General features: G+C 46.6%; 1 protein-coding gene across 1 annotated transcript; it reads right to left on the bottom strand.

The window, feature by feature from the left end:
* Positions 1-1,535: 1,535 nt before the first annotated feature.
* CUNH10orf88 (chromosome unknown C10orf88 homolog) lies at positions 1,536-15,074 on the bottom strand. The gene is made up of 6 exons (XM_045854157.1): positions 12,612-15,074; positions 11,666-11,869; positions 10,826-10,895; positions 9,635-9,829; positions 8,011-8,465; positions 1,536-2,070 (listed from the first exon to the last, which is right to left on the bottom strand). The coding sequence occupies exons 1-6, from the start codon at positions 13,001-13,003 to the stop codon at positions 1,833-1,835; spliced, it is 1,554 nt and encodes a 517-aa protein (XP_045710113.1). The 5' UTR covers positions 13,004-15,074; the 3' UTR covers positions 1,536-1,832.
* Between the last annotated feature and the right edge of the window lie 3 nt (positions 15,075-15,077).

The following is a 15,077-nucleotide window of genomic DNA, read 5'->3' as shown; positions in this document are numbered from 1 at the left end:
AAATTTAAAAACAAACAACCAGAAGTGACAGAAAACCAAACTGTACGGATGTCTGACACCCAAGGAGTTAAAGAAGACACATTCATCCAGACGGTAGGAGGCTCGGAGCGGGCCCCCGAGGCGGAGAGGACTCACAGCAAGGCAGCGGCTGGAGGGCTGGGCTGGCGAGGCAGCAGCTGGCGGAGCAGGCGGTCCCACACTTGCATGCGGATGAACTGGGAGGAACAACTGGGGAGTGAGGCAGACCGCGTAACCCAGGGTTCCAGCACTGGGAAATAAAGCCTCAAAACCTCTAATTGAAAACACCCGTAGGGGTTCAGGATGCAGGAGAAACTCCAAGACTTACAGGAGGTTGTTGGAGAGACCCACAGAGTGCTAGAAGCCCACACACATGGGAATCGGCACCAGAAGAGTCCAATGTGCTTGTGGGTAGCGGGGGAAGGAACTGAAAGTTGGCTGAGAGCTGAGCAAGCAGCATTGTTCTCTCTCGGACCCCTCCCCCACATACAGCGCCACAATGCAGCTACGTGGGTTGCCCCGCCCTTGTGAGGACCTAAGGCCCTGCCCCTTATGAAGTAACAGGTGCACCAAAAAGGTATGGCCCAAATGAAAGAACAGATCAAAGCTCCAGAAAAAATACAACTAAGCGACGAAGAGGCAGCCAGTCTATCAGATGCACAGTTCAAAGCACTGGTGATCAGGATGCTCACAGAAATGGTTGAGTATGGTTGCAAAATAGAGGAAAAAGTGAAGGCTATGAAAAGTGAAATAAAGGAAAACGTACAGGAAACCAACAGTGACGGGAAAGAAACTGGAACTCAAATCAACGGTTTGGAGAAGGAAGAAATGAACATTCAACCAGAACAGAAGGAAGAAACAAGAACTCGAAAATATGAGGAGAGGCTTAGGAGCCTATGGGACAACTTTAAACGTTCCAACATCCAAATCACAGAGGTGCCAGAAGGGGAAGAGGAAGAGCAAGAAATTGAAAACGTATTTGAAAACATAATGAAGGAGAACTTCCCCAATTTGGCAAAGGAAATACACTTCCAGGAAGTCCAAGGAGCTCATAGAGTCCCAAAGAAGTTCGGCCTAAGGAAGCACATGCCAAGACACATCATAATTACATTACCCAAGATTAAAGATAAGGAATCTTAAAAGCAGCAAGCACCTACAAAGGCATTCCCATCAGACTGTCAGCTGATTTCTCAAAAGAAACCTTGCAGGCAAGGAGGGGCTGGAAAGAAGTATTTGAAGTCGTGAAAGCCAAGGACCTACATCCAAGATTGCTCTATCCAGCAAAGCTTTCATTTAGAATGGAAGGGCAGATAAAGTGCTTCCCAGATAAGGTCAAGTTAAAGGAGTTCATCATCATCAAGCCCTTATTATATGAAATGTTAAAGAGATTTATCTAAGAAAAAGAGGATCAAAAATATGAACAGTAAAATGACAAGAAACTCACAACTATCAACAACCGAACCTAAAAAAACCAACAACAACAAAAACAAACTAAGCAAACAACTAGAACAGGAAGAGCAACACAGAAATGGAGATCACATGGAGGGTTATCAGCAGGGAAAGGGGGGGGATGAGACAACTGTAATAGAATAATCAATAAAATATATTAAAAAAATAACTTATGGCCCGATCAGGTTCACTCGTAGTGCACAGCACTAGACTGACAACAAGGTCAGCTCCAAGGAACCCTGAGGTCACTCACACAGGTAAGACGGTGAACCTCAATGACGCCGGACGCCTGCTCTGCGCTGTCTGGGCTGGGCGCTGTGATAAATGCGTCGTGAAAGTCTGCAGTGCGCTGTGCGTGCGGCCACTCATCTCTCCCCGTTTGAAAGCCTCTCCGCAGAGTCACAGAGCCTCAGGGGCAGCCCGGCGGCGGCGGGGGAGCCGGGGCTCTGCAGTAAGTCCGCCAGCGCCGCGATCTTCCCCTCTATGTGCTCCTGGAGGGCGCGGACGCGCTGGTCGATGTGGTCCGTGAGTCTCTTTTCCAGCAGGTCCATACTTTTAGTGAGAATCTTTTCCAAGTAGGAGCAAACAGGCTGCTCGCCCATTCTAAAAATAAATTTAAAAATAATAATATAACAATTATCTCTAACATTGTAACGAAAACAACCAAACTATACAAGAGGCCAACTTACATTGCTGGAATCTGTTGTCACAACTGTGCTCTGTCTCCCTATGACACTTCGAGTCCCAAATAGACATAGTGGGCAACCACAAACCTGAATGCCCAGAGCTTTATTTCTTTAATGCGGTAAACATTTAAGCACACCATTAAAATGAGGATATGGAATGAGGACAGAATTTCTACCCTCAAAGAACAAGTCTTTAGAAATGGTCTTTTTGATTCTGAACTGGTCTGGCTGCATTATTCTTTAAGGTCTCCATGCATGCAGTGCTTCCGCAAGCAATTTCAAGTTGTGTCTTTTTTCAGCCCCACAGCCTTCCTAAAGGGCTGGAAGGCTCTTCTCTAATTTGAAAACATTTAAAAATAAATGTAACTGGACTGGGCCAATAAGATATAGTAAAAAACACGCCCATTTCTAAAGTTCACAATGGACGAACACGAGATCCGAATACCACGCCAGAAAACGCTGGCATCTCCGTGGGTTTTTCAGGGGCTCCGTGATCGAATTACTTTTATGGTAACCCTAACATATCATTTGAACTTACCATCCACATATGCTCCCGAATGTACAGGGCATTTTCCAGAGGCTACACAACGTAAAATGTCATTGCTCTGATGACTAACATAGGACGTGTGGGTGCCTCTTCTTCTGTTTCCTAGACTTTGCTAAGGTAGTAGGTTGTAGGTATCAATGTTTTTTCAGAGATTAACTCATTTTTTCTGACTACTTCTACTGTGGTCATACCAGACACTGGTTATACATGCTACAATGCGACATATTTGAGAATGCAACCAAAAGCTGATGTAGATTTGCATACATTTATGTAAATTCTCATTGAACTTCTTAAAACATTTTTCATAAAAGTTACGTTACTATATAATGAATTTATTTTTAAACAAATATTTTATATAACCTACATAAATAAGATTTCTTTAGAATCCTCAATTATTTTTAAGAGCAAAAAGATCACAAAGTCTGAGAACCACTGCTCTAGATTATATGAAGATTTTGTACTTTATTTTCAAGTAAGTAGATCCGCAGGAAATTATAAAGATACTCGAGTCCCCAGTACCCTTCTCACCCAGTGGTTGCAAGGGCCCTGCCTTTGGAACCTGTCTATTCACTTTTCCCATCAAACCCAGGACACTGATGTTAGGACAGAGTGTGTGTGTGTGTGTGTGTGTGTGTGTGTGCGCGCGTGTGCGCCACTTTCTCACCTGTACATACATTCATGTGAACAGTGAAGGTGCAAAACTATTCCTTAACTACGGAGATCTTCCCCGGCCACCTCTTTAATGTCACTTCCATTCCCCAGGTCCCCCCCGTCTGTAACACCTGGTGACCTCCACCATGTTCCATCCCCATCATTTTATACAGGCAGACCTCGTTTCACGGTGCTTTGCTTTCCTGGGCCTCACAGATGTTGCATTTTTTACAGATCAAAGGCAGAGCCTCCACCAGCAAAAAGATCACGGCTCACTGTGTTGCCACACTCTCTTCACTGCAGTGGTCTGGGACGGAGCCCGCGGTACCTCCGAGGTACGCCTGCACAGATGGAACCATGCAGTGTGTGACCTCCTGTCACTCGGCACAGTGCCCTTGACAACCATCCAAACTTTGTGGGTATCAACAGTTCATTCCTCTCAATTGCTGATCAGCGTCTGTGATGTGGATACAGCACTGTTTGTTTAACCATTCAACCGTTTTAAGACTTTTTGAGTGTTTCCAGTTTTGGACTATTACATACAAATAAAGCTTCTATGAATAACGATGCACAGGTTTTGGTGCGATCATAAGCTTTTCATTTCTCTGAGATAAATGCCCAGGAGTACAAGGTCTGTCCAGAAAAAGTCCAGCCACTGTTAATATAATGAGAATGGTTTGCGTGACATCAGTGTAACCTGGCAGCCAAGGAGAGTGGACGGAATGGCACATGCGTGAACAATGACGACTTCACTGGGCTAGTCAGCGGGGGCGGTAGATGCCATTGAGTGAGCATGTGCACTGTGTGGCTGTCGCATTCAAAATGACTGAGTAGAGCAAAGAATCTGCATCAGATTTTGTGTTAAGCTTGAACATTCCTCCACAGAAACTATTCAGATGACTCAGAAGGCCGCAGCCATGGGCAGCTGGTGACTGGCAGCCTCATCACGACAATGTGTCTGCTCACGCTTCACGTCTCGTTCAGTTTTTTGGTGAAACATCAAATCGCCCAGGTGACTCAGCACCCCCTACAGCCCAGATTTAGCGCCCTGCAACTTCTGGCTTTGCCTGAAACTAAAATTAATTTTGAAAGGAAAGTGATTTCTCACTATTGATGAGATTCAGAAAAACGCGATGGGGCAGCTGATGGTGACTGGGAGAACCGTGTGAGGTCCCAAGGTGCCTGCTTTGAAGGGGACTGAGACGTCATTGTCCTATGTACAATGTCTCTTGTATCTTCTTTAATAAATGTCTCTACTTTTCATATTACAAGGCCGGATACTTTCTAGACAGACCTCGTATGACTGTTGGGTCTCATGGTAACTGTGTGTTTCATTCTCAAGGCACTGTAAAATAATTTTTAGACTGGCTGTGCCATTTACATCCCCACCAGCAACGTATGAGAGCTCAGACTCTCCACATCCTCGTCAGCATCTGGTGTTGTTACCGTTTTTTAAGCTTTCTCTCCCAGTCATCAGAATAACTTTGTAGTGTCATCCTGCTGTGGTTTTTATTTGCATTTCCCTAGTAGCCAGGCGGTCAGCCTCGATCACCTGTTCATGGGCTTATTTGCTACTTGCACGTCCCCTCTGGTAAAGGTCTCTTTATGTCTTTTGTCCATGTTCCAGCTGGATTTTTTTTTTTTTAAATTTTGAGTTTTGAGAGTTCTTTACACACAGGGTGGGGGAAAAAAGGCTTACAGTTACAAGCAAGTGAAACAGTTTATTCTTTTTTTAATCCTCAGCTGAGGATAGGTTTTTATTGATTTTAGGGAGAGAGGGAGGGAGAGAAACACTGATGTGAGAGAGAAACATCAATTGGTGGCCTCGCTTATGTGCCTCGACTGGGGATGGTACCCACAAACTTTTGGTGTATGGGGTGATGCTCCAATGAGCCACCCATCCAGGACCACAGCTGATTCCTCAAGTATTATTATTTATAATAAGTATTATTATTTATAATAAGTATTATTATAAAGTATTATTCATTAATTATTGTACTATTTCCCAACTGTAAGCCTACTTTTGCCCCACCCTGTATTTTAAATATTTTATTTGTTGGACTTGTTATTTGCAAATATTTTCCCCCACTTTGTAGTTTATATTTTAGTCCTCTTAACGAGGTCTTTTACTGGGCTAAAGTTTTGTCTTTTGACGGGTCCACTACAGCAAATTTTCAATTACCCTGCTTTTCGTGTCATTTCTAAGGAGGTGTTTCCAAGTCTTAGGCTCCCAAGATTTTCTCCCAAGTATTACTAGAGAAGTTTTATAGCTTTGTATTTTACATTGAAGTCCATGGTCCATTTCGATGGAGTTTCTGTGTAAGGTATGAGGTTCAGGTCACGGTTCACAGTTCGCCCGTGGGACACCCAGCTGCTCCTGCTCCGTGGGTCCCAGAGACTGTCCTTGCCCCATGGAGCTGCTGCTGTGCCCTCATCGCTCACCCCCTGGCCATACCTGTACTGATCCGTGAGTCTGTCCCTCGGTCAACATCAGTCTTGAATGTTGCAGCTACGTCTTGAAATCAAGTACTGATTTCTCTCACTATATTCTTTTTTCAAAATTATTCCAGCTATTCTAGTTCCTTTATCTTTAATTTATCTTTATCTTTCCAAGTTTTAGAATAAACTTATCTATGTTTACAAAATCTTTCGCAGCTTTTTATAGAAATACATCAATTTGGGGAACACTGGGGTTTTTACTGTGCTCTCTTCAAACCCATGAATATGGCCCATCTCTCCATTTATTTAGGTCTTCTCTGATTCACTTCATCAGCATCTTCTAATTTACAATCTATACATCCTGCATATATTTTGTTGAGTTTGGTATATTTTTAATTACTTCTATAATTATATATTTTCTACGGATTTATATGTATTTTTATGAATCTCATTTTCTTTAGAACGATCTAATTTTGGTATCAGGATATACTGGCTTTGTAAAATGAATTGAGAAGTCTTCCCTCCTCTTCTACTTTTTGGAAGCGTATAAATTTGGTGTTCTTTAAATGTTTGGTAGACTTCTTCACTGGAACCACCTGGACCTGGATGTTTCTTTCCATGCGCTTCCCAACCACGAATCCAGCACTTTCGGTGGTTATGGGACTGCCTTGCATTGTTTGCATGTTTCGTCTTGGTTGAGTTTGCAAGTTTGTGGGTTTTGAGGGCTTAATCCATTTCTTCTAAATTGTCATTTATGAGCACAGAGTAACTTGCAGTATTCCCTTACCACGTTAATGGTCCAAGAACTTGTAGTGATACCTCCTGTTACATTTGTGATGTTGGTGATTCCTGTCAGTCTTTGCCAGACTTGTTGGCCAGCCCTACAAGAAGTGTATGAATTTCATTGAAATTTTTAAAGAACCGGCATTTTGCTTGATTTTCTTTGTAGTTTCCATTTTATATTTTGTTGACTTCTACTTTGTCATTTCTTTATTGCAGTTTGCTTTGGGTTTATTTTGCTGGGCTTTTAAATTAAAAATTCAATTTGATGGATGGTTACAGAGCTATTCTGACCATTACTTCATCTTGACTGTTTTAGTTTGTGTCATTGAGACCTCTCCCATCTTACAATGCAAGCGTTTAGTGCTGTAAACAGCCTCCTCAGCACTTGCAGCCGCACCCCCAAAAGTCTGATCTGTTGTATTTTCATTAATTACCACGTGTTTTTTAAAATGTCTGTTGGGATTTCCTTCTTGAACCGTAGATTATTTAGAAGTATGTTATTTAATCTCCAAATGTTTGATAATTTTCTTGTTTTTCATCAATTTCTGGTTGGATTGGATTAATTTATGATCAGAGACCATACTTTGTAGGATTTCAATCCTTTTAATTTTGGTTTACTTTATAAATGTAATCTCCCTTTGTGAATCTTCCATGGACACTTGGAAAAAATGTGTTTTCTGCTACTGTCAGTGGGGTCTTCTTTAAATGCCAATTAGATCCCGCTGGCAGGTAGTACTGTTTAGTTCTAAACCAATGCTGCTACCTCATTTTCAGATGAAAACTCTAAAACAAGGGACATTAAAGAGTGTGGCAAAGTGGTTAAGCCAAAACTATGACCAGAGTCCTAATTCCTGTCGAGAACACTATTTTCATATGCTATGTTTACGTAAAGGATAGGAAGTATACGAAATATTTAACTGTCTCTTAGATATATGCTGCCAAAACATGGGATTATACAATCAGGGGATAAGAGACTGTTTACTATAAATAAAGATCATCCTAATATAGTTTTGATTATTCCGAAATTAGCCTAAGTCAAACATGATCTAAAGAGAAAAATCTGCTACAATGGCATGCCAACATATCCAGCCAAAAGAGTACAAATAAAAACAGTGTAAAGGTTATGAATCCACAGCTATTCTCTCTTGATGCAAATAACTTTCCACTCCAACGTCCATCTGACGGTTGTAACCCTTTCACAACAACCCCTGAGAAGTCCGAAGCACCTCTTTTACACCTCTTTCAAAGCAACCAAGTTTCACTTTGTGTAGTGGTCATTCCTTATAAGTCTGTTAATGGTAAAATGTAAAACTCCTGAAATTATTTTTGGAAACTCATTTGGTACTCAGGCAGTACTCTTGAGACAGATCTTTTCCCTTCCGTTCATTCTCCCATCTACCAAATCTAAACTATGTTTGTCTTAAAACAAATACTTACGCCACAGCAGCGATGCCGTCACTGGGCTTGGAGACGGCGCCCGGCCGCTCGGCCTTCTGGCCCCCACGGAGCCCGTTAACGTGGCTGCACAGACTCTGCAGAAGAGGCAGCAGCTCTGAGCTGGGTGCACCCGAGCGGTCACTCGCTTTCTTCGGGAGGAGAGAAGATACCGCATTCTTCAGATCACCGTCGGGAAGAGAATGGTTCGGCGGCACAGCCGTACACCCTTTGAGGTCTGTAACGTGTCCTCCAGCGGCTGGCTGGGTGCTGCTGTCAGTGTGAGCTTCGGAGCCGCCAGTCACGCGTCCAGGAGTCAACCCAGCTCTGAAGGGAGAAGGTGTGGAGGGTGACCCGTCCCAGGCTGCCGACGGACACAACGCCTGCAGGCCCATCATTTGCGTGAATGCAGTCTTTCCCAAAACTGACTGAAGCTGCTCTCCGATGGAAATGCAGTTCTAAGCCAAGGAAACAAGTAAATGTTACTAGCAATAATGATGACAGCTGCCTTTGCGGGTAATTTAGAACCAGGCAATGCGCATTCTTTCATCTGATCCTCAACGCAGCCACTGGAAGTGCGCTACCATTACTCTCCAGTATTAAGTGTCCCAGTCCTCTGCTAGGGGGACACCTCCCGAGCCCTCCCTCCACTCCGCCACCCCCAACCTGTGTTCCTGAGGCTCACCACACCCCCACCCATGTTATTTATTCACATCCGATAGTCAGTGTCCCAACACGAAATGCTTTCCTTCCCAAGCAGTCTCCTCTCTCGGGTGCCACGTGTATTACTGGTGTCATCATCTCAAAACAGCAGTGTCACGGCTCACTCTCCTTCTCACCCACGACACCAACACCCAGTGAGCTGTCAAGCCCTCCCCGCCCATCGTGCTGGCAGCTCACAGCCCAGCACCACGCCACTGTGTCCGACGTCCGACCCTCAGCAACCCTCGTGGGGGCGAGGGAGCAGCGGGCAGCTGCCCGCCTTGCCACCTCACCCTGGACAGCGCCGCCCCTCCTCGGGCTCACCCTGCACACAGCGGGGACGAGCGCGTCTTTGAAAGGCAAGGCGAAAACCCCTCCAGACTTCAAGATCAGCGCCCAAAGCCCCGCGCCCCAGGCCTGATCTACTTGAAACCTCCCGTCACTTCTTTCTCCACATCCGTGAACGTATATCCACGTCCTAGCTATGTCCTGCTCCCTTTAATACTGAAGACCTCACGCATACTGTTTTCTGTCTGTGAAAGTGCATTCCTCCAACTCTGCTCGCCTGATCCCAGCCTTCTCCTTTAAAGGCCTAGAAAAATAAGACTATAAAGACCCTTAAAGACACAATACAGAAAACTGATCTTTAAATCTTCTCAAGTGCTCAAAACGTGCCTCAGTCCCTGAGAACGGGGTAGTAGATACTGGCTGAAAGAGTGACTCAATTCATGAAAAACTGTGAAGATCTGTAACAAAAATATTTTGTAAGACAGTGGGTCTACAAAATGTGATTTTTACAGAAGTAAACAGATAATAGGCAAATCAATAATAAAAGTGCAAAGAAAAAAATTAAGCCCGTACATATTATAAAAAGCCATTAATTTTGAAAGTTTTGGCATCCAGGAAAAAACCCCCCTTTGCTCACCTGCTGCTGGAAGCTGACCATGCTCATCAGCTGCTGAGCTCCGGGCGACAAGGTGGACCCCATGGACCGCACGATGGTCTGGACCCGCTGCAGGTCCAGCCCCGCACCCACCGCGGGAGAGCGCGCCGAGGCCGGCCCCACGTGCGCCACGACTCTGCTGACCAGCACACGCTGCTTTTCACCGAAGGACAGCAACTAACATAAAACAAGAAGTTCCAAGGCAAATAATATTAAGTAATAATCACTACTGGAGGTTAATTTTTTTTTTTTTGGTACAAGCTAGCAGTAGTGAAGTATTTGGGAAAGCAAATATAAAGTTCAAATGCATTTTCATGTTAAAGTGCTCCCTAAAATTGTGACGGTCAGCACTTTGAATTTATTATGAGGCTAGAAGAACTATTTATGTAAAAGAATAGCTGAAAAAAATATATACTATACAAAAAGGGTAAATAAAGTTTCATTTTCTTAATTTAAGGAATAAAAATAAACTATTTCAAAAAGATAACACACCACGGCTAGCTATAATTTCATACAAAATATGAATATTCAGAAGATCTTGCAACATATGTCTTAAATCCTAAATATAAGCCAGTGTTTCACGATGTAGAATTCCAAGTGAAACTCAGGATGTTCTAACATTACCTGCTGGCTCTCACATAGAAAAGATGAGGTCAAGGGCAATTTTCTGATTTGTCAAAGAGTTACCCAATTAGCAGAAGTCAGGCCTGGAACTTCGCTCTTCTGGCTTCTACGGCAGTGTTCAAAAACGTGCCTCAGCAACTACTATTTTTAACTTTCCCTTGCCGTTGTCCCCGAACAAGCTTTAGTAGGTTTAGAATTTCCCTAAATGAAATGACCCTTTGTGATGTCCAGCTCAGAACCCTTTCTTCAGATTTCAGGCACATCACAAAAGTTCACCTCGACCTATTTTTTATACTCAAGACAGCAGTCCAACTTCTTTCAGCTTCCAGATGTTCTTCTCTATAACTTCTCTAATTCCTTTACACACACACACACACACACACACACACACACAACGGAGCCAAAACTGCTTGTGGTTGTCTCAACAGTATAGTTTTATATAAACATAACCTACAACAAAGTTGGATTAACTGTATTACCAAACCAACAGAAAATAAGTACAAACGCATTTGCAGCTGTCAAATTAGTTAAAATTTAGTGATGACTTACCTTGATTTTACAAGCAAGAGTGGGAGACTCCAATTTTAAATACTTTTTGTAGAAAATAATTTCATGTTCACTAAAAATAAAATGGGATTTAAATTATTTTCACTTTTAGTATCATTTTTTAGTAGCTACCCTTAAAGACAAACAGTTTCTAGGCCCTTACTCAAACCCCGAGATTCAATCTGTGCGGCAAGAGACAAAGAGTTAGGGGTCCCTATGCGAGCAACTTGGTGATAAGCACTATGCCTGCTCTTTCTACCTTAGCGGGAGAATTAAATGAGATGATGTATATAAAACCCCGCAGCACAGAGCATATTGTAAAGCTCAATAAATGTACCTTTTAGTTTCCATATGCACAATACAGAAAATAGTCCATATTTTGACTTATGCTAAGGAGAGGTTAGGGTAGAATCTTTGTGTAAGAGCCTAAACGAAAAGCATCAAATTACAACAGGATGGATTACGGATTAAACAGGCTGATGTGGCGCAGCCTTGGGCCTGTGTGACACATGCAATGTCTTCCTTCCAAAAGAGTCGTGTTGAAAGCCAGGCAGCGGCAACAAGAGCCCCACTCCAGGCCGTCTATATAGTGTGACTGACTAGTACAACCCTCTAGTCACTTCCCCTCTCTTAGCTCTACATTTCCCTACTTATGAAAATAAGAAAGCTGATCTGGACCCTCTTAAGATGCCTTAAAGGTCTAACGTTCTATTCCTGCAGGTGTGTTTTAGCTTCTCCCCCTAACGCCTGGCACCAATGTCAGACAATCAACACACCCTGCAAAGGGGAGGAAAAGAAACACACTACTCCGGAAGAACACTGGCACACGCAGAAGCCACACACCTGTTCTCCAGAACATCGGGAACAGTCTTGCCCCGACTGGTTCCACTGTACTCCTCTGCTACATACACCTCCATATTTCTCGCCGAACTTAAAACGCCAACAGAAACTATTTCTTCCCCTGCCTCAGGGTCACAGCGCAGGTAAAGGAAGCAGGGGGTTTCCTCTGGGCTGTTCAGGCTCCTTTTCAAAATCACCGGGTCCTGGCTGGAAAGAACACAAGAATATCATACAGCATAGTCCTCCAAACACTGTTACTAACCCACTTACTAAGCCGTATTTCTTGTATTCCCTGCCATTTGCCTTTGGGGTTCACGCACCTCCCCAAGTCCCCAAAACATGTTCGATACAAATCCATCAAGAAATGGATACTTCAGACCTCAGGGTTTGCCCCTACGTTTTCCCTTGATCATCGACATCGTACTCAACCCCGTTATTGCTTCTCATTTTAATAAAGTTCAGCAGACACCAGTTCTGTGCATAAGAGTGGGAAGCACCATACGATAAAAGAGAGTGTATCTTTTGCAAAAATTAAGAGAATGGAGATTCTCAACTGTTGACACTTTTTAACGCCTCTTTTGGTTGACAGGAGGTGGACAGGAGCTTTCTGTTTACTTGGGCATAGAGGCGGATTCCGGTTGTGACAGGTGCACTCATGGGCCGACCTGACGGATTTACCCGCCCGTGTGTCGAATGCCTTTTCTGGGTCACCTGCCCAGGAGCCCCTGCGCCCGACACTGACGCCGTGCAGTCGCCCCGGCCCTCCAGCCGCCCAGGCCCTGCCCCTCACCCACGCCGGCCCTGGCTCCCCGCACTGACCGCTCACCACCTCCGCTCCGGGATCCCGGGCCCAGTCCCTCTCCCCTCACTGCCCTGGCCTCCCCTCACAACGCCCCCAGGAGCGTGGCTGTCACCGAGCAGCCAGCCCGTCCCCGCCGGCCAGGCGCACCCTGGGGCAGGCGGCGCCAGCAGCTCCTCCCACTCGAAGTCCCGGGCGCCGACACCAGCTCCGGTGACAAGGAGGCTCTGGTCCAGGGCCCCGCCTGTGGCATCCCAGGAAGAGGCCAGCGAAGGGCGAGGGGTCCACAGCCCACCCTCGGTCTCGGTCGCCATTCGGCCACCTCCAGGCCAGGACAGCCCCGGAACCTGTCTCCCGGAGCTTGAGCCTCCGCCGGGGCGGAGGGGAGGTGAGAAAGCCGAGCCACTTCCGGCTCGTCCGGCTTTAAACCCAGCAGCCGCGCCTCTGGCTCCAGCGGGAAGAGAGCCCGGTGCGGCAGAGACGCATGCGCGAGCCGGGCCGTATTTGGCGTCTGGATTCAAAACCTGCCGGGAGACCCCCATGGGGGGAGCATGCGCACTGACGGCACCTGTGTCCCACCGCGAGAGCTGTGCGCAGGCGCGATGCGCTGGGAGCGGGACCCGGTGGTTCTTTATACTTTGTCCCCAGAAAAGAGACGGGTTATGGACAACCGTTGCCGGGCGGCCCGGGAGGGCTGATCTAAGGAGGAGAGTGTGTGGTCAGGCGGCTCCACACCACCTGAAGGACTTGGCAGTCCTCCCCCCGAGTGGGCGGCCGGGCATCCCGACCACTGCAGCGGAGCGCGCGGCGGCCCGGGCCCGGGCGTGGAGCTGGCGTTTTCTCTCTTTTTTTTTTTTCTCGTTTACTCTCCCTCCTCTGCCCACACACGCTGTCCCCCCAGACGGTGGTGAGGTGGAAGGCGGCGGTGCGGCGTGAGCAGGCGGAGGCTTGACCGGATCCCGGGGCGGCACTGGGGCGGTGGTGTCCGAGGAAGCTTTGGCGCGCGCCGGGACGGGCGACCTCTCCGTCGTAGCCGTGGCCCAGCCAGTGGCGCCGGGGCCTGGAGACCTGAGCGCTCAGGCTGCAGGAACACGGAGGCCTGGAGCCAGCCAAAGGAGGGGCCGCACCGGCTGATCTGCACCCCTGGTCTCGGCCGAGCGAGCAGGACCGGGGGAGGGGTCTCTGGTGAAGTAGAGTCGGAGCTGGGGCCGAAAGGGTCTGCAAAGCTGGAGGAGATGGGACTTTCCGGGTGCCCCGCGGCACAGGGAGGTGAATGTTGTCACCCTCACCTCAGTCTCCGCCACCCTGCTGCCCCCCGTCCCTGTCTCTGATGCCTGATGGCCGCTTGCTTACTCTCCGCTTGTTCACAGACGCCCCACGCAGCTCTTGATCTGCGACCGGCCTCACCACCTTCTCTGTCCTCCATTCTGTGGGTGGATTTTATGAGGGCCATCAACCCAAGCTGGGAAAAGCCGTCTCTGTTTCTGCTCACCTCGCACTGCAGTTTACACGTCAGTCATCAGGATAAAATACAGACCCCAGCAGGATCACCAGCCCCTGGGAACTTGTCGCTAAAATGAACCCCTGATGTTTCCACACCGCACTAGTGTGCTTACCACTATCTTAAAACTTGATCAAAACTTCAAAAGTGTAGCCATTAGACTCCCTCCACGACTTTCAGGAGACAGTTTTCTTAAGGTATAATTAACATACAGCAAGAGTCACAAGTTTTAGGGAAGAATCCCTTGCCCTTTGATAAATGCACGTAGTTCCACAGTGAACCCCCGTGGGGATAGGCTGTGCGGTTCGTGTGTGGGAGCCTGCGTCCTGCCGGTGCCCCGGCACCGCGTCTGTTTGTAAAGAAGCGTGGATACCGCTCTATCACACATTTTCGGTTTCGAAAATATGTTGTGATTGTATTTCAGTCTTCTCGATTTCCTTTGTAGTCCTATGTATTTTATGTTGCGTACTTCAATGTGTAACTCGGAAGAGGGTCCACAGGCGTCATCAGACTGTGTCTTGTCCATGACACAAAGGAACACTATTGGCTTCTGTCACTGCCCGTTTTCCCACTGGCCGCCCCAGCATAGGACACCACACGGGCACCTTTCGGCCCGCAGGGACGGGCTGGTTAGTCAGCGCCAGGTCCGGAAGCGGCCAAATGGTGCCGAGTTTGCAGTTTGCTCTCCTGGGTTTATTTTAGCCTCATTGCGTATTTATACAACAGTTGGGGGAGGAAGGGATTGGATAGGAATTGGGCTTCAACATATACATTTGCTGGGGCGGTGGTGGGGGGGATTGATACACCATTCAGCCCATAACCTTATTGGCAATGGAGCCCCTTTGTCATTTGCAATACAAAGTAGTTGTCAGATAAAGTAACTCTTCTTCCATGGCTCCCCTGAGACTCTCACAATTCCCTTGCCCAGGTCTTGGTCTTGGAAGGTAAGTAATTTAAATAGGCTATTTGCATCTAACCGTAGGTGAAGGAAACTTGAGCATTTCCCCAGATCCTCCTTCCTTTCCCGCACTGCCACTGCCACATTGTTCAAGTTAGCACCATGCTCTGCGTCGGCCACAGCAGCCCAGAATTTGGGTTTTCTGCTCATTCTGACA

This window comes from Phyllostomus hastatus, unplaced genomic scaffold (genome assembly GCF_019186645.2).
Source record: "Phyllostomus hastatus isolate PE091 unplaced genomic scaffold, TTU_PhHast_1.1 phas_scaffold_1066, whole genome shotgun sequence".
In the NCBI taxonomy this organism is placed as follows: domain Eukaryota; kingdom Metazoa; phylum Chordata; class Mammalia; order Chiroptera; family Phyllostomidae; genus Phyllostomus; species Phyllostomus hastatus.
The sequence above is the reverse complement of the archived record's forward strand: the minus strand, read 5'-3'. Positions and strand labels throughout refer to the sequence as shown.

Coding starts and splice junctions, on each gene's coding strand:
- CUNH10orf88 (XM_045854157.1), bottom strand. CDS start 13,003: ATGGGGGTCTCCCGGCAGGTTTTGAATCCAGACGCCAAATACGGCCCG. Junction 9,830..10,825: donor CTCTTGCTTGTAAAATCAAG/GTAAGTCATCAC, acceptor GTTTTATGTTAG/TTGCTGTCCTTCGGTGAAAA. Junction 2,071..8,010: donor GACGGCATCGCTGCTGTGGC/GTAAGTATTTGT, acceptor ATTTATTTTTAG/AATGGGCGAGCAGCCTGTTT.